This window comes from Mesocricetus auratus, unplaced genomic scaffold, assembly GCF_017639785.1.
Source record: "Mesocricetus auratus isolate SY011 unplaced genomic scaffold, BCM_Maur_2.0 Super-Scaffold_100676, whole genome shotgun sequence".
Lineage (NCBI taxonomy): Eukaryota > Metazoa > Chordata > Mammalia > Rodentia > Cricetidae > Mesocricetus > Mesocricetus auratus.
Genome location: NW_024429266.1, coordinates 69,052,885 through 69,075,163, shown reverse-complemented (window position 1 = coordinate 69,075,163; position 22,279 = coordinate 69,052,885). Strand labels below are relative to the sequence as shown.

At 38.8% G+C, this 22,279-nt stretch overlaps 1 protein-coding gene across 3 annotated transcripts in view; it reads right to left on the bottom strand.

The window, feature by feature from the left end:
- The window catches only part of Ptpn4 (protein tyrosine phosphatase non-receptor type 4), a 162,362-nt gene that overhangs the window by 114,725 nt on the left and 25,358 nt on the right, over positions 1-22,279 (bottom strand). For 2 of the 3 annotated variants that reach the window (XM_013113552.3, XM_005070297.4), the window contains exon 2: positions 17,233-17,387. In XM_013113552.3, coding sequence (XP_012969006.1) covers positions 17,233-17,370 — 138 coding nt within the window. In that variant the 5' untranslated portion in view covers positions 17,371-17,387. Of the gene's footprint in view, positions 1-976; positions 1,074-17,232; positions 17,388-22,279 lie in introns of those variants that run through there. The other variant, XM_040737603.1, reaches the window with a different exon arrangement.

Sequence of the window (22,279 nt, the reverse complement as noted above, 5' to 3'; positions counted from 1 at the left end):
CATGACTAAAACTTGAGACACCTCAACACCCAGAACAGGAACTAAAGTGACCAGTGCATTCCCTCCTTCCTTCTCCCTCATCCAAACAGTGAAGTCTTTACTAACACTAAGGCAGGGAGGCTTAGTGGTATCCCAGTCCTGGGAACCCTACATGCTGTACAGGAACTCTTCTTGTCTTAAGTGCCCTATAATAAATACTTCTTTATAAACCTACCCTCCATGGTCAATAAATTTCACTCTTTAGAATCACAAGGGAAAAAACAACAACAACAACAACAACAACAAAAAAAAAAGCAAATGGCCAGCTCCCTAGTTAAGTTCATCTAAGAACTGAGAAAGGTTCCATCACTCTCAAAGATACCCCAATATTCCCACAACACCACTTAATACCTACACTACAACTTGATACCTCCAAGGAGTGCTGTACTTTCAAAAGAGAGAAAACCGTCAAAAGAGAAAAGGTTGTCAAATAGCAAAAGTAACTAAACTCTAGTATAATGCTGTCAGGAGTTGATTATAAATACTCCAAAGAAAATAAAACCAAAATTCATACAGCAGTGTATGGTATCTTCATATCATTATTTACAATAAGCAAAAAACAAAAATAACTTGTTGATCAAATATGGATAAACAAAACAGTATACACATAACAGGGCATCATCTAAGAATAAAAGTTCTGATAAATATTTCATGCTACCTTGAAAACATTATACTAAGTAAAATACACCAGGCAGCCAAGTCTAGTGTCATAAGCCTGCAATCCCAGAAGACTCAAGGCAGGAGCATAAAGAAGTTAATGCTAGCCTAGGTTATATAGCAGGACCCTGTCTCATCCACCAGCCTACACTGGCATAAATAGATATACAATCCTATCTATAGAAGATAGTTTCTTGTATACTTGAAATAAACCTTAGTGTTGACATGATTGCTCTTCACTGTAAATTCAAGTACATTTAGCATTATTTTAGAAACACACCTCTGGGAGTGTCTGTGAGGTCATTTCCACAAGGTTGGCTGAGCAGAAAGATCCATTCTAAGATGGGTGATACTATCTCACGGGCTTTAGTTCAAGGCTGAATTAGAAAGAGAAAGCAAGCTAAGCACCAGCACTCATTTTCTTGCTTCCTGACTGCAGACACAGTATGGTTACCAGACATCTCATGCTCCTGCTGCCATATACCCTCCTACCACCCCACCCCACCCTGTTGAACTGTATCCTTTCTTAAAGTGGAAACAGGCTTCTTATGACCAGAAATCACAAAGAGGAACTTTGCCAACAAGGTTAAAAAGCAATTCACAAAGGCCAGCCAAAATTCAAAATTTATAATGAACAACATGAGTTCACAGAGGATAGGGTCATCTTTGGATACTAGCCACTACAGATGGAATACTATATAGTAATTGGAAGAGAAGAAACCAAAAATCACATATAAAATTGTTGACGATTTTAATACATTTCAGCTCAACATTCAAAAACAAAGGTAATCTACAGTAGCAGACAAACAAGACTACACATAAGATGAATAATACAGTGCCATGGAGAATGTACAAAGGCAGCTGAAGTACTGATACCACCACCGTTTTCAACCTGTGGGTTGCAACCCTTTGGAGGGTCAAGCAACCCTTTCACAGGAGTTACTTAAGATCATAAGAAAACATTACGGACTCATAACAGTAGAAAAATTACAGTTATGAAGTAGCAATGAAAATAATTTTATGATTGGGGTCACCACAACATGAGGAACTGTAGTACAGAGTCTCAGCATTAGAGTTAGGAATTTGAGAACCACCGCTCTACACCACAGTTCAGAAAATCTTCACAACCAACTTCATAGATTATTTCTTCTCAATCTTATATTAAAGGTTAGGTTTTTACTGTATATATGCTATACTTCAAAGCAAAAATTATTTCTGAGCCAGAGCAATAGCTCAGTGGGTAAAGGCATTTGCTGCCAAACCTGATGACCTGAGTTGGACAGAAAGGACAGATATTATATGATTTACTTTTATTTAGTACTTAAAATAGGTAAATGTATATAAATGAAAAAGTGGAGATTACTATAATTGACAAGAAGGAAATTTAGATAGTTGGAAGCCTAGGACATTACTCCATGTACCATCTAAGAGATACTAGCATACACATGTACTATCCTTTATATCTTCTTTGACTATTTTGAGATTCTGTAGCCCAGGCTGGCCTGGAATTTGAGACAGTCCTCCTGACTATCTTCCCAGCACTTGGCATAAGCCACCATACCCAGGGTTCCTCATATCCTCTCATATTGGGGACTTGGTTACCAGTTGACAAGACTGTGGAGAAGTGAATGGATTGTAAGTTAGGGGTCTTAACTAACCAAAGAAATTATCCTGTAATTTACAGTCACAATGTTGGGGGGGGGTTGGAGGTGGGACCTCTCTGGAGCAAGCAGATACCTAGGGGCATGTAATTTGGGTTATATCTTGGCTTAACTCCAGCCAATTTCCCTTTTCTCCTCTGCTTCCTACACAGCCTCTGGAGTTATGGGAAGACATCAAGGCATGAGGCAATAAATACAATCCCTAGCAAGAAAAAGTGAAAATCAAAGAAAAAAAATTCAACAGAAAATATTCAAGGATTATTAGTACATAAGGAACAGGTGATCAGGTGTTGGTGGCTCACGCCTTTAATCCCAGTGCTCTGGAGGCAGAGGCAGGTAGATCTCTGTGAGTTTGAGGCCAGGCTGGTCTACAGAGAGAGTTCCAGGACAGAGAAACCCTGTCTTGAAAAAACAAACAAACAAACAAAAAAAGGGAACAGGTGATGCAGACACAGGATGTGACTAGAAAGGTAAGAAACAAGATTGGTTTTTTTAAAGTAAGAGGTTGACAGCTCTAAACATTACTTGGAGTCATTGTTGATGAAACTGTTGGGTTTCTTAGCTAGACAATAATCACTTAAAGATCTTCAGTGGGATGAGGGCTAGGGCACAATTGTAATATATTTAGATACTTGATGACAAGAATCTAAATATAAATAAGAATATATCAAGAATCACCTTACCTACTTTGTCATCAAGTACATTTATATATGCATTTCATTTATATTCAAGAACAAAAGTATAAATTTTAAATATGAAAATCTTAATTCCTGAGATGGAAGACAGACATGTAAGTAAGTAAATAGAAAAGTGAAAATAATGACCTAAAAATTAGGTTCAATTATAAAATGGATTAAGAATATTGAGTCATTGGCCAGAAGTAGTAAGTAGCACATGCCTATAATCTCAGCACTTGGAAGGATGGGCAGGATTAGAGTTTGAGACCAACAGGGGAATTATACCATGAGTTCTGGGCCAGCCTGGGCTACATAATGGGACCCTCTCTCAAAAACAAAAAAGGGGATTGGAGAGAAGGCTCAGTGGTTAAGAGCACTGACTGCTCTTCCAGAGGACCCTGGTTTGATTCCCAGCACCCACATGACAGCTCACAGCCATCTATAACTCTAGTTCCAGGGGATTGGACACCCTCTTTTAAAAGCCGCAGCTGTCACTCCATGTACATGGTGCCCAGGCATACATGGATGCAAAACGCCCACACATAAAAATAAAAAGAATCTTTAAAAACAAAACAAAAAAAGTAAAGGAAGCCAGAAAGGCTTTTGTAAAGGCATTGTCAGCAAGCCTCACAACCTTAGTCCAATCCTTGGGACATACCTAGTGGAGACCAAACAAGCAACTCCTGAGGCTTGTACTCTGTTTTCTGCATTCATGCTATTACATGAGGGTGCTCATATTTTCACCTCCCCACTGCTACCTATCTACACACACATACACACACATACACACACACACACACAGACACACACACACGCAAATAAATAAAATGCATCTTTTGAACTGGAAAAGAATAATTACAGCCTCATCTTATAAATTAGAACATAAAACACCTGTGACTCTAATGAGAAAGAAATACAAATTATCCTGTAATCTGTCCAATATAATCCTTCCCTGTAATAAAACTCAGAGTAGAATGGCTTTCACTAAGTTTGTGAAATAATAAAAATTCAGTGTGATTTTAGGAAACTCCAAAATTGCAACTGTCAGAGTTGAAGGTGGTTCAGTGGTCACTTCCCTCTAATCTATGCATTTGGTTACTACAGAGAAAAGAGGTTAGAAAAAAGGAAAAGGACAAAAAAAGGAGTTCTGGCTGGGTGGTGGTGGCCCAGGCCATTAATCCCAGCACTTGGGAGGCAGACACAGCCAGATCTCTGTGAGTCTGAGGCCAGCCTGGTCTACAAGCGGTACCAGAACTGGTTCCAAAGCTACAGGAGAAATCCTGCCCACCCCCCCCCCAAAAAAAGGAAAAAAAAAAACAAAACAAAAATGAAAACAACAAAAAGTTCCATTTCTAGAACACCTAACAGGATCTCCATTAAGTACTATATATACATTCATTTAATCTGAAAGCCCTATTAGATGATATTATTCCCATTTCATATGCAAGCAAATTAAGGCCAAAAGTAATGGGGACAATGTCACAGATGAAGCTGTAGTGGATCAAGATACAAATTAAGTCTTTCATATCCCAGGGGTCATGTATTGGTTTGCTTGTTTGTGTAACAGTGGTAGTTTGAATGTAATTGCCCTTGTTGGAGGAAGTGTGTCACTGTGGAGGTAGGCTTTGAGGTTCAAACATGCTCCTGCCACAACTAGTGCCACAGTTTACTTCCTGTTGCTTGTGCAAGACATAGAACTCTCAGCTACCTCTCCTGTACCATGTCTGCTTGCATGCCATCATGTCCCACCACGACCCACCATGATGATAACGACTAAACCTCTGAACTGTAGGCCACCCAATTAAAAGGAAAACCGTTTGCTGTAGTCACGGTGTATTACAGAATATTAATTTAAGATGTGTTATGTTCATTTATGCTCTGGAACATTTGTTTAATGATGCAAAGATGTGCTGCATTCTTTTATGCTGTATTTGTTTAACTCTGTAAAGCTGTGTTACTGTGCCTGTCTAAAATACCTAATTGTCCTAATAAAGAGTTGAATGGCCAGTAGCTAGGCAGGAAAGAGGGATAGGTGGGGCTGCCAGGCAGAGAGAATAAATAGAAGAGAGAAGAGGGGCCAGCCACAAAGCCACACAGCCACACAGCCACACAGCCACACAGCCACACAGCCAGCTATGGAGTAAGAAGTAAAGAAAGGTATATAGACTAGAGAAAGATAAGCCCAGAGGCAAAAGGTAGATGGGATAATTTAAGAAAAGCTGGCTAGAAACAAGCCATGCTAAGGCCAAGCATTCCTAAGCAAGAATAAGTGCTCGTGTTTATCTGGGAGCTGAGTGGTGGGCCCCCAAGAGAAAAGAGTTTAAAAAAAACTACAATGGCATCTCTTCACAGCAATGGAAATCCTAATTAAGACAGTAGCCAAGGCTATACTGGAACTCTGTATAATTCTTGTAGTCTTTGAACTGAAAATTCTTCTTCAGCCTCTATGTGCTGATTACAACAGGTATATACCACCACATCAGACAAAAAAAATTATTATGTTTCAAGTGCTGTGGATCAAGTTTACCACCTCAAGCACTAACTCTAGCACTGACCTATGTTCTTAGCCCCAAATTTTTATTATACTATGTTGTATCCCTGTACACTGCTTATTGTAGCAACGTTTCAGAATACTTGAACCTTTTAATTTTGACATCATTATATGTTTAACTACCTGTCTAATATCTAGATAGCAAATAATCCAAGACCAGATCTAAGTAGGTATCCTGGAATTTTTGCACAACTAGTAGACTTTTCACACAATATATAAATGATTAAGAAAAACATGTTTTCTCATAATAATTATAATATAATCCAGGCATGGTAGTGATACTAGTACTCCCAAAATTCAAGAGGAAGAGACAGAGGCACAATTGTATACTAATTGCCTTTCTGTGGCCATGATAAAACACCCTAACCAAAGCAGTTTAAGGGAGAAAGGGCTTATTTAGCTTTCAATTCCTGGTTATAGTTCATCATTGTGGAGAAGTCAAGAGCGTTCTCTTCTCTCCGTCTCCTTTTTGTTCAGTTTAGGACTAGCTCATGAAATAGTGTCACTCGCATTCAAGATGAGACTTCCCACTTCATTGAACCTAATTAAGAAAATCCACCACAAAAATGCCTATGGATCAAGACTATCTTCTCAGGTGAGTGTAGACTGTATTAAAAAGAAACCATCACAGATCGCCACAAATGCAAGGCGAATCTGGTACACACTGCAAGACCCTGTCTCAAAAGAAAATGAAATAAAAGAATTATACAATAATAAAAATAAATGACATTGGAGCTAGAAAGTGGCTTAGATTAAGAGTAGTTGTTTCTCTTACAGAGGATCTGGACTCAGATTCCCAGCAGTCACAGGGTGGCTAACAACCATCCCAAACTCTAGTTACAGGGACTCCAATGACCACTTCTGAACTCCACGGGCCATAGGCATACATATGAAACTATACATTCATAGCAAAATACCTATATTCATAAAATAAAATTTAAAAATCTAAAAACAAAGTGACATGTAAGATACATGGTAGCATGGTGATAGTATGGCTTAGTGGCAGAGTGCTTGCTTAGCATGAATGAGACCTAGGGTTTGATACCTAGCACTATAAAAAGAAAAAATTATATAATGAATCCAAGATGCAAGCTAATTTAATGCTAAAATTCAGTAGTTATTCAACGAATAAAGTGTCTATCTCCTTCCAGATCTCCTTTTACTTAGTAATTTTAAGTTGCAAAAAGAAGCAGCCAAAAGTATCAACTCTGATGTTTATCATAAACAAAAAGGAAATGTTTGTACATTGAGGGGGAAAATGCCATACTATTGCTAACTATTCATATATAGCAGCTGTTGCTTTCTTTTGTGGAAACTAAACAAATTAATATGTTAAAATTTAAGGTGCTAGAAAGATAGTTCTGCCGTTAAAAGCAATGACCGTTCTTCCAAATTATCTGCATTGGGTCTGAGCACCCACATGGCAGTTCATAACCATCAACTCGTAGAGTATCCAATGCCCTCTTCTGGACTCCAAGGGTACCAGATATGAATTCAGTACACAGACATATTCTAAATGTATGCAAAAACATTCACACACATAAAATAAATATTTAAATATATGTAGACTTCAAAGGAGTAATGAAAAACAAAGTCAGAAAACAGTACCAAGAACAATATTTAAAAGGAAGGTATATCACTATAACAAATTGCCAATGAGGAGGAAAAAAGTTACCAGATAAGAACTCTGCATGCATGTATCATACATACATATGTGTGTATGTGTGTTTGTGTGTGTGAGAGAGAGAGGAGGGGGAGAATGTGTGTAAGAACAAAGAATTTAAAAGCAATATATGTACATACAATGAATATAAACATATAAGCAAATTCCAGCATTGTTTCAACATGTGGAAGTGAGCCATATCAAGAGCAGCCCAACTCCCCCAACTGAGTACTTTTCATTTACAGGGGGATTAGCTAAAGAATAAGTGCTCGGCAGATTACGTTTAAATGTTAGACTACAGAGTCTTGGTCCTCTAAGTAATCAGTTTTTATTTTCTGTGGGTGATACATTTTGCATTGTTGTTTTTAAAATGTTCTTAACTTCATTTTAAAAACCCAAGCTATTGGGGTTGGCAGGAGGGAGGAGAATAGCCTTCACTGACAAGAATAGGCCTTCTTTTACACTTGGCCACTGGACTGCTAACCCCACACAAACATCACTATTAAACCACAACCCTTCCTTTCTTTTCCATCCCCAATATCTCACATTAAAATCATATTTTTCAAAGTCCCACAGTCTTTACAAATTCAAACATATCAAAATTTCAGTATTTAAAATATCCAATCTCTTTAAAAGAAGTTCAAGTTTTTCATTTGTGGGCTCCTTTAAAAATCAAAATTAAGTATCTTCTTCAAGAGGGAAGAACCAGGGCACCATCACAATCTGAACCAAGCAAAATCAAACTCTAGTAGCATAAATAACTCAATGTCCAATTATCTGACATTCACTTAGTCTTCTGGGCTCCTCCAAGGAGCTTGAGTCACTTCTCCAGCTCTGCTCTCTACAGCACATACAGCTAGGCTCAGGCTGGTTCCACTCCACTGATGATCTTGGTGCTGTTCTTGGTGATCATCCCATGGTACTGGCATCTCTAAAACTCTGGGGTCTTCTGCTGCAACTGGGCTGCACTTTCACTAATAGCCTCTTATAGACTCTCCTCATGGTGCCAAGCCTCAACTTCTTTGCATTACGTCTTCAGTCCTGGGTCTTCAACTGCCACTGAGGCTGCACCTTCACCAAACGCCTCTCCTGACTTCTCACGGTGCCAAGCCTAAGCTGCTCTCCATGACACCATCATGCCTTCAAAATGAGTACTACCTGGGTAACTCTTATACACAGTCTGGCTGCCAGAATGAGGTACAACCTTAGTTGCCTCTGGAACACAGTTTCTCTGTGCTCTCAGAAAACACTTTTCAGAAGATTTCACCTCAGTGATGCTGGTCTCTTCTTAATCACTGCTAACTTATTAGTGCCAGCTAACCAGCATCAATTGTACCAGTAATACAAAGATTTCACTTTAGTAGTTCTGGTATCTTGTTAATCACAGCTGATTTTTCAGCCCCAGCTAACCAGAATGCAGAATCTTATATCAAAATAGCAAACTGCTCCAATAGTCTTTAAACTTTCTTTAAAACTTCATAAGCCAGGCCTCCATCTCTACACTTCTCTCAACATTGTTATCTTTCAATTTCCCACAGAACATTCCACAGAGCTCTTAACATTCTTCTGGCCCAAACTTCCAAAGCCCTTCTACAATCTGCCCAAAAACATGGTCAGGTCTGTCACAGCAACAGTCCCTCTATGCTGCTACCAACTTGTTAGGGTTTCTATTGCTCCCACAAAACACCATAACCAAAAAGCAAGTTGGGGAGGAAAGTGTTTATTGGCTTACACTTCAGCATCGCTATTCATCAATGAAGGAAGTCAGGACAGGAACTCAAACAGGGCAGGATCTCAGAGGCAGGAGCTGATACAGAGGCCAAGGAAGGGAGCTGCTTTCTGGCTTGTTTCCCCTGGCTTGTTCAGCCTGATTTCCTATAGAATCCAGCCCAGAGATGGCACCAACCACAATGGGCGAGGCCCTCCCCCATTAATCACTAATTGAGAAATGCCTTACAACTGGACCTCATGGAGGTATTTCATCAACTGAGGCTCCTTCCTCTCTGATAACTGTAGCTTGTATCAAGTTGAGTCCAACCAGTATACCCTTCCCTGGGATACAGACGCCCCAGGTCATATAAAAATGGGATAAGTTCAGAGCCACTGCTGATATCTCCCAGGAGTTCCACCATATCTGGGCTAGGACAGACACTGCCATTATTCCTGGAGTCCATTCAAAGGAAGCTACTATAATTTCAGCCTATAGCTTCCACAGAAATCACAGGTGCTGTCATTCCTTTAAATGATCTGGCCAAGCTGTTGACAGTTCCTGCTATTCTACATACCCAATGACAGCTCCAGGAGACTTCACATCTGCTACCACAGCTTTGAATGTCCCATGATCATTCCAGAAGACCTCTCTTGGTCTGCTGCATAATCCAGTTATCACCAATGTAGGAAAGATTTGGCTGAGCCATGCAGCCACCATTGCAGATATTCCCACTCTGGTCAAAAGAAGAATCTCTTCCCACCCATGACAGCTAGCAACAGTGTATGTGCAGGCTGCCTGACAGTGCAGAAACTGCAGACAGCAGAAAGAAGAATGCAAATATGTAGACCTACTCCCCCCATCCCCATATATGCAGCCTACCTCTTACCCTCACTTGGTCATGTGGAGACCTCCATCCTAGCATTGTCAACTGTATTCAATATAGGAGCTGACAAAGCATCGCTCAGATGAATTTATGCCTAACATGTTTTCTGCTGCAGCAAAAGCAGCTAACACCAGGGCTGCTGGGCTGCTGGTCCAGAAAAGCCTAGCAGCCAGAGGGCAGCTGAAGTGCTCCAGTGAGCTGCTCAGAGCAAAGAATGAGCTGCTAGAAAAGCTGCAAGATTTGCCAAGAGAAGCAGAGAAAGCTGTCTAATGCCACCTGCTGAGAGTTATTACCTAAGAGCTCAGAGATGTGAACCCTAAGAAATGAGAGCCACTGGCACTCAAAGCTCAGAGCTGTAACACTAACAGAGCTGTAACCAAGTCCCAGTGACAGATTCTGTATTACATAAGGTGAACTGAAGAATGATGTCTAGCCTCCACATGCATATACACACATACTTGCACACACATATATATATACATACCAGCTCATAGACACAAAAACCACAGAGTAAGTCACAAAGTACTACACTTAACAATCAAGTTTTTAATATAAACTTTGACTATAGACAAGAAACAATACTGATGAAATGTTTTAAGATGGTGACTACGTAAACAAAAACACAAAAATGTTAAAATTCAGTGTTACCAGTTGATCACCACGGAAAGATGTTTTTCTAACAAAGGCTAAACCTAGCTCAACAAGGGTTAAGTTTTATCTCAAATCCTGTAAATGACTGTTTAGTTGAAGTCTAAAATACCAAGTCACAAATGGCCCAGCTGCTCATGGTTCCATCTTTGGAAATCAAGTATCATTTTACTCCCTTAATCAAACCAGTATATTTCCGACCATTTTGATTTTACAAAATGTGTGTATGGATTAGTGAGAGACAAGTCCTTCTACCTCATTCAATTATCTATCTTGACCAAATGAAGAAGGGACCAGTGAACACATGAATATATTAAATGTTTCAAGTAAATCATCCATTTTCATATAATGACATAATCTTATATTTTAAAACAATAAGAACTTTCATTCTTGGTTAGAAAGAGTAGCTGGTACTAAAATACTGTCCTGCCACAAACACCTATTAAAAACTGGATACATGTATGGGGTGTATACATATATACACATACCTGTATGTGTATGTCTGTGTGTGTATTTTTTTAAAGAAGTGACAATCTATGATCCTTGGAGGAAAAAAGAAACAGATGAGCCAAGTTCTACATTGGCTTTGTTCTTATGGGCATTTCCTCAACAAACATATAAGAAAATACTGACCAAGAAGAGAGTAGCAAGCAGTCTTAGCTAGAGTGGTAAAGCTAAAAGTATAATTGGCGCTACTAAAGCAGTTGAATTGTGTAGGATATTAGACAAGAAAGGGGCAAAGAGAAAAAGCTACAAAGATCTACATAAAAATTCTGCCATATCCTCAATTGTGTTCTAGGACAGAAAGAGATTCAGAGGTAGCATGATTCTAGGAAGACAGAGGACTCCAGATTCAATCAGAGGCAAGAGATTCTGATGTGTATCTGAGGCATGAGTTAAGAACCCAAAGAGCAATAATCCATAACCTAATTCTAGTTCTGTGCAATTATTTACTTTAAATATTATAAAAGTGGAATCCTGTATTTGTTTTCCTTTATCTCACTCATTTTGTTCAGTCTTCAGTTTTGATGCATATTGCAACGCGGATTAAATCTCAAATTTTTTATGGCAAAAAAAAAAAGAACCCAAAGAGCCTATGCTCAGAATAAGAATACAGTTAGAATAAACCCAAAGAAAGTGGATGACATGACTGAGGATTGTCTTGTAGTATCCATACAAGCTTATATTATCACATTAAAAATGAATAAGTAAATAAAATGGAACTGGGAAGATGGCTCAGAGTTAAAGAACTTGCTACACAAGTAAAGAACCTGAGTTTAAATCCCTTTATATTATAAATGAATGAATAAATGAATAGATAAATAGTTGAATGAATGAATGAATGAATGAATGAATGAATAGCTGAACCAAGAAGCTGGATCAGAGTAAAGCGCTTGCTACATAAGCTTAGGAACCTGAGTTTGAATCCCTAACAGCCACATCAAGGACTGGTATTGCGCCTTGCCTCTGTAATCCTTATACTGGAGGATTAGGGAGGAACTTGCTGGCCAGCCAGTCTAGTTTGAAATGGCAAGTTCCAGGTCCAGTGAAATACTTTATCTCAAAAGTAAATAAAATATGGCAGGGAACTACAGATAAAAAAGATACAAAGTTGAACTCTGACCTCCACATACACATGCATAGGCAAGCACAATCATCCATACATTCACACACCCATACAACACACACACACACACACACATACACACACACGCACGCTCACATGCACACACACACACACAAACACAAATAAAACTACAAGTTGTGGTGTACATGTGGGAGTCTTGAGGGAGGAAGGGACTGAAATTAATTCAAAACCATCCTGAGCTATATAGCTAGTACTAAACCAACTAGCATTACACAGCAAGACTGTTCAAAAAAAGAAGGAAGAAAGCACAGGCCTTTAATCCCAGCAATTGAGAGGCAGAGGTGGACACATTTCTGAGTTCGAAGTCAGACTGGTCTACATACTGAGTTCCAGGACAGCCAGGGCTACATAGAGAGAACACAGATCTCTAAAACCTAAAAACAGATGGAGGGAGGGGGAAGGGAGGAAAGGAAAGGGAAAAAAGAAGGGGAAGAAGAAGGAGAAAAGGGAAAGGGGGACTTGAAGGAAGGTGAGAGGGAAGGGGAGGAGGAGGGAGGAAAGGGAGGAAAGGGAAAAGGAAAAGAGAAGAGGAAGAAGAGAAAGGGAAGGGAAAAGGGAAAGGGGGAAACAGGAGGAAAGGGGAAAGAATGGAGGGAGGGAGGGAGGGAGGGAGGGAGGGAGGGAGGGAGGGAGGGAGGGAGGGAGGGAGGGAAATACTTCAACAAACATTAGCACAAAGGTAGACCAACTTGAGTAGGGTAACTACCAGAATTTTTTTCAGTAGAAGTAAATTCATTTTCAGTAACAAATTAATATATTGCAAATATAACATGAGAGAGACCTAAGAACTACACTTGGCCCAATGAAAATGCAATAGGCAAAAAAAAAAACTGAGTCAACAGTTCACACTATAAATCTGATTAACAGTTTCCTCAAGCATAATAAACAACTACAGTCAAAAGGGCACCCCAAATGACTCTAAGTTCCACCATATAATACAAAGTTTAATTTCTCATATATTTCAAAATTCACAATTTATCATGTGTTTTACACTAAAATGACCATTTCCATTTTAATACCTGATTTTATATTATTTTTTTAGGAGAGGGTTGAGATGAGGTTTGGTTGTTCTGGAACTTGCTATGGAGACAAGGCTGACGTGGAACTTACAGAAATCCACCTGCCTCTACCTCACAAGAACTAGGATTAAATGCATACACCACCACACCCAGCTTTATTTTACTTTTAAAAGTTTTGTATTCAATAAATTTCTCAAAGCAGACACTCACTGTTGAAAATCAATTTGAGGGAGTCTAAACAAAAATGCTTGCTTAAATAACAAAATAGCTAATGAACCAGCTACTAAAAAGCTTCCATCTTAGGGTTAAATGATATTATCATATAAAGACAAAGTAGGCTTATTCCTGTTTATGATTAAAGCTCTGTTTCTCAAGGATTAGACTATGCCACGATTTTCCTGGAAACAGCAACCATACCTTTATTTTAAAATCATCTTGCAACCTTAACTTTGTTTTAAAAGGTTGTTATGACTACCTTGTAATCATGTCTTTCTTTCAAAAGGTTGTTATGACTAACTTGCTATGCTTATGTTCTGCTCCTATAACCCCATGTATTTTGCCTGCCAAATCCCCTATTTGGAAACCCTCTACCCCTAAGCTATAAAAATGTCTTCCTCACATCCAATGCTGATCTTTGAACCCCATTTGTAGGGAGACACAGGCTACGTACATGAATTAAAAGGTTTGCTTTAATTAATTTGGCCATGATAATTTATGATCTTTTCTCCTAGCATCTTTGGGATTAACAAAGCATAGAACAGATAATACTAACAAAAATTTTTAAAATTAAAAGCAACTTAAAAAGATAAAACAAAGCTAGCAATGTGAGAAAGACCCAGGAACAAGCCAATTTTTCTAGAAACACAAGTACAAATCATCTTTGAAAAATTAACTCCAGAGAAGACATAAGATTGAGAAGGTTTGTTGATGAGAGTCTCCACGACCCCCACTCCCCATCATGTACCACCACCAAACTCCTGCTTCTTGTTTTTGGTATTTGGGGGTAGAAGCTCTGAAGAAAATCAACTTCAACTCTGGGCTAAAGGACATCAGGAAAAATTCATTTTTACTGCACTGAAAATAGGCAGTGAAGGTTTTCACACTGAATAGTTGGTAGTACTCAAACCCCTTTCTCTCACTCACTAAGATGACATGTAGTTGGGCTCTCCAAACTCAAGCCAGATAGATAATTGGAGCCTTTTTTTTTCCCCTCTGGGGAAAACAAAGGCTAAACTAACCAAATATTATTACATACCTACTGTGTTTTTTAAAAGAAGACAAAAGTATTTGTATACAGAAGGGGGATGGAATTGAGACCTAAATTCTCATTCTCCAAATAAACAAACAAAAAAGCTCACAAGACTAGAAACATACAGAACAATGAGTAGTAAGTAATGAATATTGATTATGTCTAAGGAGTAATGAAGCAAGGGACCCCTAATTTTGAACTCTAGTTTTGTTAATTATGCCCTTGACTACATCTATAATTGTTTCTTTTTTTTTTTTTTTTTTTTTTTTTTTTTGGTTTTACGAGACAGGGTTTCTCTGTATTGTTTCGGAGGCTATCGGTCCAGCCCGGCCTCGAACTCACAGAGATCCGCCTGCCTCTGCCTCCCGAGTGCTGGGATTAAAGGCGTGCGCCACCACCCCGGCTATAATTGTTTCTTTTAAAGTAATACATTATGTGTAAAAAGTATTTTTTAAGGAGTTAATGTGATGCTGGAGAGATGCCTCAGTAGTTAAGAGCACTGGTTGCTCTTGCAGAGGACCCAAGTTAACTTCCCAGCACCCGGCATGGCAGTTCACAACTGTCTATAATTCCAGTTCTGTGGGATGATGCTTCTTGTGACCTGTGAGATTTTCTGCATGCTCCCCCACATAAAAACTTTTTAATGGAATTCATGTATCAATCTGAAGGAAGAACTAGAGTAATCACTTAGTAAACAGTATTTAATATTTACTGAAATAATAGTATTGTAATAAGGCGCGAGGAGCGCGCGCGCGCGCACACACACACACACACACACACACACACACACACACACACAGGGGGAGAGTCATGTCTCTTTGTAAATAGCCTAATGACTCAAAACTATTTTTGTATTTGTTAACTAATGAAACAATAACTAGAAGAAAGAAATTCCCAAATTTCTCTTTAAAAATATGACTAACTAGGCTGCTGATATAGATCTGTAAAATCACTGTTGTCCTCTGAATGTAATTGCCCCATAAACTCATAAAAAGTGGCACTTACAGGAGGTATGGCTTTGTTAGAGGGGGTATGGCCTTGTTGGAGGAAGTTTGTCCCTGTGGGTGTAGGCTTTGAGGTCTCCTTTGTTCAAGGTATGCTCTGTGTGACAAACAGGTCACTTCCCACTGCCTATGGATCAAGATGTAGGACTCTCAGCTCCTTCTCCAGCATCATGTCTACCTGCACGCCACCATGTCCCACCATGATGATCATGGACTAAACCTCTTAACTGTAAGTGAGACACCTGAATTAAATGTTTTCCTTTATAAGAGTTGCCATGGTTATACTGTCTCTTCACAGCAATAGAAACCTTAGGACAACCACCAATTCGAAGTTAAGGCAGGAAGGCTGCCAAATTCAAGGCTTGTGTGGACTACAGAGCAAGCAAGTTCAAGGCCAGCCAGCACAACTTTATGAAAGTCTGTCCCAAAATGAAAAATAGAAAGGGGTTGGGAACAGAGTGCAGTGGCAAAGTGTTTGCCTTGCATGTGCAAAGCCCTGGATTCAATCCCCAGTACAACAAAAATAAACAAATATAAAAATATGATTGTAGAATAGTTCTAAGTAAATATTAACTACAATTAAAAAATAAAACTTTATATTAACTTAAAATAAGATCTGAGCCAGGCATTGGTGGCGCACGCCTTTAATCCCAGTACTCAGGAGGCAGAGGCATGCAGATCTCTGTGAGTTTGAGGCCAGCCTGGTCTATGGAGTGAGTTCCAGGATAGCCTCCAAAACAATACAGAGAAACCCTGTTTCGAAAAACCAAAAAAAAAAAAAAAAAGATCTGAGTCTATAACAGGAGCAAAAAGACATTTTGTCAATTGATACATAATTTATATTATCAGGAATTTTTATGAAGGAGAATTCTCTTTAATTTCTATTTCTGTTTGGCAACCTAGAAAATAAGAAATTTAAAATCTAACATTTCAGACAGCACACTGAACTGTTGGGTTAAATAATCTCATAAATAATATTTTCAATATTTCACAACTTATTTTCAAATGTGAAATGAAACTTAAGATTTTTTGAAAGATAAATTAATGATCCTGTTACATACTAAGTAATACACAGAAAAACTTAAGCTTAAAAAACAGGTAAATAGACTGGCAAGACTGTAAAGTGGATAAAGTTCCTTGCCTCGAAAGTCTAACACTCTGGATTTGATCCCCAAACCCATGTAAAAGTGGTAGAATGAGAAAATAAGTTCCACAAAGTTGTCCTCTGACCTCTACCATTGATACTGTGGCATGTGTGCTCCACTTAACCCCCATGCACATTAAAATAAAGGGTTTTTTGTTTGTTTCCTTTTTGTTTTTTGTTTGTTTGTTTTTTTAAGACAGGGCTTCTCTGTATTTATTGTTTTGGAGGCTGTCCTGGAACTCGCTCTGTAGACCAGGCTGGCCTCGAACTCGCAGAGATCAGTCTTACTACATATCTTTAACAAACGTTGTATTCACAAGCAATACAAATAAGGCTTTAGTGAAACATATTAAGAAGGTATCTAGGATAAGAAATTATTTTCAGGCACTGTCATGCACATTATAAAACCACCCACATACTGTTTATTGATCTGTTCACAAACTAGGATGCTCTGCTGTTTGTGAACAGTCAGTGGGCAGCACTTTTTAAAACATCTAGTTTGAATGAGCAGGCATACTGGATATAAACTTGTATCAAAAAGACTTCCTTAACTAAAAATGTTCAAACTATACTGTAACTTAATGGTTTTGGTTTTAAAATAAATCTAAATTCAGACTAATATCCAGAGATGATCATGGTAATGTTAAGGCAAGGAGGAGGAGAAAATAAAATACTCACATTAACTCTGAAAGCCTGTACAGTGTTATCCAGAAGAAGAATGTTGCAAACCACCTCTGTATGCTGTCTGTCTCGGGCCAACTCTGATGCTCGGACATTGTAGGTTCTGCCAGCAGGCAATCGGAAACGTGCGGTCATTACTGTCCACACAAGATCTATGTTTAAAACCCAAAAAAAAAAAAAAAAAACACTAAATAAAAGAGTAGAAGATACGATATAGCATAAAAAGAAAGTTAATATGTATTTAAAATTAAAGCATTGATAGGAAACAATTAAAATTTGTTCATACAAGAAATAGAATTAAAATACAAGAATCACTAAATAAAAGGAATAATGGAAGATATGGTATAACTTTAAAAAATTAAGCTATTATGCATTTTAAATTAAAACATTGACAGAAAACAATTACAAGCTTTAAAACATCAAGATTAAGAAAATTAGGTAATGCATACATATACATATACATTCAATCTAAAATAACAAACCACCCTAAAGAACTTTATTTTGAACTGCTCTGAGAAGATTTAATGGGTAAAAGTTTCAGTAAGTCACACTGCAATCCAAAATCTGTGCATGTAAAGGGTGGAAGGAATATGGGATGTTATTCACTGATGTGTTTTTTAAAAATATTGTAGAAGGACAAGTGGGGAGAAGACTTTCATTTCAATCACTATTTTTCTCCATTATTTAAAAAATACTGTGGAATGGCAATAGTGAAGATTGCTCTACTTCAACCAACTACTACATCTGTTTTTATGGAAAAAGGGAGGTGTCAGGCCTTACTATGTACCCAGGTTGGCCTGGAACTCCTACCTCGGTCTCCCAAACTGCTGGAATTACAGACATGTGAGAAGTGCCTAGCTCTTTGCAACTTTCCATTTTACACACATGGAGGGAAAATATAGACCACCTATTAAAAAAAAACAAAACACCATACTGCTGTAAATAATAGCTACTAAAGACAATGAAACTGTACTTTCAAAGTTCTGAAAGAAAATTGTTGAGAATACTGAATTCTTTGCCCAGAAAACTAATGGTCATATTATTTAGAGAAAAAAATCATTTCAGGCATTCCCTGACTCAAAAATTCATAAAACTTCGACCTTAAAGACAATGCAATAAAGGAAATAGAGCAAGAAGAAACACAGACACTTGGGATATTATTATTTTCATTTTTTTCAACACAAGATTTCTCTGTATAACCCTGGCTGTTCTGGAGACCAGGCTGGCCACGAATTCAGAGATCCACCTGCCTCTTTGGGACACAAAACAAAACTAAATATACTTAAGGAACTGAAATTATACAAAGTATGTTCCCTGAGAACAGGAGAATTAAACTAGAAATTAACAATATTTGCTTCTCTGATCTTCAGCTTGAACCCCAATATCTATCTTTGTGCTACACACACACACAAACACACACACATACACACACACACACGCACACACACATACACAAAGGTGATCTAAATGAAACTGTCAAATATTGTGGGAGACAGAGTCCCGACTGATCATCTCTTGTCACCAAATGAAGTTTCCAGTACCAGGGTTGTGTTACATCTAATTGAGTTGTTGACTATAGGGGTCAGTCCCATGAGAATCCCCAAACAACTCAGGCTCTTGCCAAGACTAAAGGTTGTACTCCACAAACTGACAACAAGGCCACATCTCTGAGGACAGCACCTCACAATGGTTGAACATAGAGAAATCGAGCTGGTGCCTACATAGAGCCTTAATCCCTACTTTCTAGAATCTCTAGTACATAAACAAGCCAGCCTCAAACCCTCTTGACTTATAACACTGCCCTGCCTGCAAAATATGCCAGGGCAATGGTGATACAAAGCTTGTAAAAATAACCAACCAAAATCTGATTTGACTTAAGACCTGCTCCATTAAATTGAATTCATACCTGACACTGCTTGGGTGACCAAGAATCAGAGACTAGATAGCCTAGAGACCTAGGGTAAAACCAAATACTACTGTTCTAAAACAAACAAAAGGAAAAAAAAGCAGCAATAATATTACTCCCGATGACATTCTGCAATACTCATAGATCATTGCCTTGCTCAGCCATCTTCAGAAAAGCTTCCTCCTACAAAAACAGAAACCCACACCCAGACATTATACAAACTTTGGCACACTCAGCCCTAAATGGAATGTCTACATCAAATCTCTCTCCTCATGGCTTTGGGACCACCAAAGAAGAGGAGGTAGAATTTAAGGACCAGAGGGAGTAGAGGACACCAAGAAAACAAGGCCCTCTAAATCAACATGGTCAAGGGTCACATGAACTCACAAGAGTCTGAGGCAGCACGCACAGGGCCTGCACAGATCTGCACCATGTACTCTGTATATATATTATGGCTTCCAGGTTAGCTTTTTTTTTTTAATGGGATTCCTGAATGTTCTAACAAATTGATCTCTGATTCCAGTGCATTCTCTTGGGCTCTTTTACTTCTGGTTGTTTGTCTTGTCCAACTCCAATGTGCTAGCTTTTGCTTTATCTCATTCTATCCTCATCCCTTAGAAGTTTGTTTGTTTTCTAATAAGAGACAGAAAAGGAGTAGCTCTGGGAAGGGAGGTGGGGAGGAACTTGGAAGAGAAGAGGGAGGGGAAACCATAATAAGGTTGTATTATATGAGGGAAAAATCTATTTTCAATAAAAGGGGTAAAATGGAGAAGGAAGGAAGGAAGGAAGGAAGGAAGGAAGGAAGGAAGGAAGGAAGGAAGGAAGGAAGGAAGGAAGACAAGCAGGCAGGAAGCCCCAGGCAGGCAGGCAAGTAGGCTGGCCAGCCAGCATGCTAGCAATTAAGAAAGCTATAGAAACATTCTTGCAATGAGTGGATCAGAAAACAAAAGCCATGAAGCTCCCTCAAAGTCCACATTCTAGATAAACCATTATCTAATCATTCTAAAAGATACCTAAAAATTCCTACTTGCATAGCATGCTTATTTTATCTAAGAACCTGACTGTTACAAACAGCCTTTTATTCAAAGCACTTTTTAAAAAATTACTAGTAGTATTTAATAATATAGCAGCCAGAAATATCAGTAACTACTAGGGGGAAAAGAAGGTAACCAAAACAAAAACAGTACAAACTGGAGAAGACCCATAAAACACCGAAAAGCTCCCCATATACTCTTGGAAATGCAGAAGGATGCCAGCAGGTGCAGAACTTTGTTCATCTTAGCAGACTAAGACTAAAAGGATACATTATATTCTATATTCAGTATAACCAATGGCATAAGTGAAAATCTCACCATTAGCATCAGACTTATGGTAGCTTCACATAGGCATCAAAGTCATAGATGCAATGTAAGAAAATAATGAGAAGAAGAGGTAAAAGTATCTCCATTTGCAGAAATATTGAGCTTACATGGAGAAAAGCCTAACAATCCATACACAAAAAAGACAAATTTAAGGGCCAGGTATTGGTGGCACAAGTTTTTAATCCCAGAACTCAGAAGGCAGAGGCAGGCAGATCTCTGTGATTTCGAGGTCAGCCTGGTCTACAGAGCAAGTTCCAGGAGAGAGCGAGAGCGAGAGAGAGAGCGAGAGAGAGAGCGAGAGAGAGCGAGAGCGAGAGAGCGAGAGCGAGAGAGAGAGAGAGAGAGAGAGAGAGAGAGAGAGAGAGAGAGAGAGAGAGAGAGAGAGAGAGAGAGAGAGAAATTTAGCAAGGTACAGAATACAAATTCAACTCAATAAAATCAGTTGGGTTGCTAAGTACCAACAATGTATGATGCCAAAAGGAAATTAACAATTCAGTTTATAAAAGTGTCAAAAAGTGTATATAGGAGTAAACTTAACCAAGAAAGAAAACTGTAAGACTATATATGAAAACTACAAAATACCAAGAAAAAGAAGAAATAAAGGCACAAATGAATTAGAAGACAGTACTATAACAATTGTTAACATTTGTTTTAACAATTGTTCATAGCACCACTCAAAAACCCACCCTCCCTCCCTCCCTCCCTCCCTCCCTCCCTCCCTCCCTCCCTCCCTCCCTCCCTCCCTCTCTCTCTCTCTCTCTCTCTCTCTCTCTCTCAGACAGGGTTTCTCTTTATAGCCCTGGCTGTCCTGAAACTCACTCTGTAGATGAGGCTGGCCTCAAACTCATAGAAATCCACCTGCCTCTTCTTCCTAAGTGCTGGATTAAAGGTGTGCACCACCACCATCCACCACTACCCTGTTATGCTTGGATACTTTGTCAAGCAGTTAACTGGCTTTGCGGAAGACATAAACTTCTACTTCTTCCTTATAGGCTTCCAAAGGCAAGCCAAAGTACAATTCTACCAAAGTTCAACTTGGGGAACCAATGAGTTTATGGAGCTTATTTACAAAGTGTGGATGGCAAATTACCTACAGGAGCGTAAGTGACTCCAAAGCAGTGGCACCACCTAAATGTCTCACCCTAGCATGAATGGTGACTTCCCTGCAGCTGCATAGGCCATGTCTCTCCTTTAGTTAACCTTCTATCCGCTAAATACTCTAACAACTCCTCAGACCACAAGGCCATCAACTAGAGTAGAATTTCAAACCACTAGGCAATCTCAGGAGAAGATTCAAAGACTCTCCCATGCACTCCTTTTGAGGGAATGTTAACAATATGCCCAGTCTCAGTGGTCTCTTCTAATGAAAATGACAGCTATTAGGCTCAGAGGATAGTGCTCTATATAACATTTTGGCTCACAATTCTGAGGACAGGGAAGTTCTAGAGCATATGTCAGTATGTATTTATTTTCTGGAGGGCCTCATATTATGTCACCATATGGTGGAGTGGAAGAGACAGCAAAGAGAAAACATTAATGCAAAAGAGATATGGAAGGGAGCCTGGCCTGGTTTAGAGCAACTCTCTCTCTCATCGTAACTAATCCAATCTTGAAAAGACTAACTCACTCGTAGAAGACCTAAGTCTTGAGAGAACTAACCCAGAAAAGCATTAGTCCATTCACGACTAATTAACAATGAGTTAATTACTTCCCACCAGGCTTTACCTCCTAAAGGTTCAACTACCTCACAACAATACATTGAGGATCAAGCTTCTAA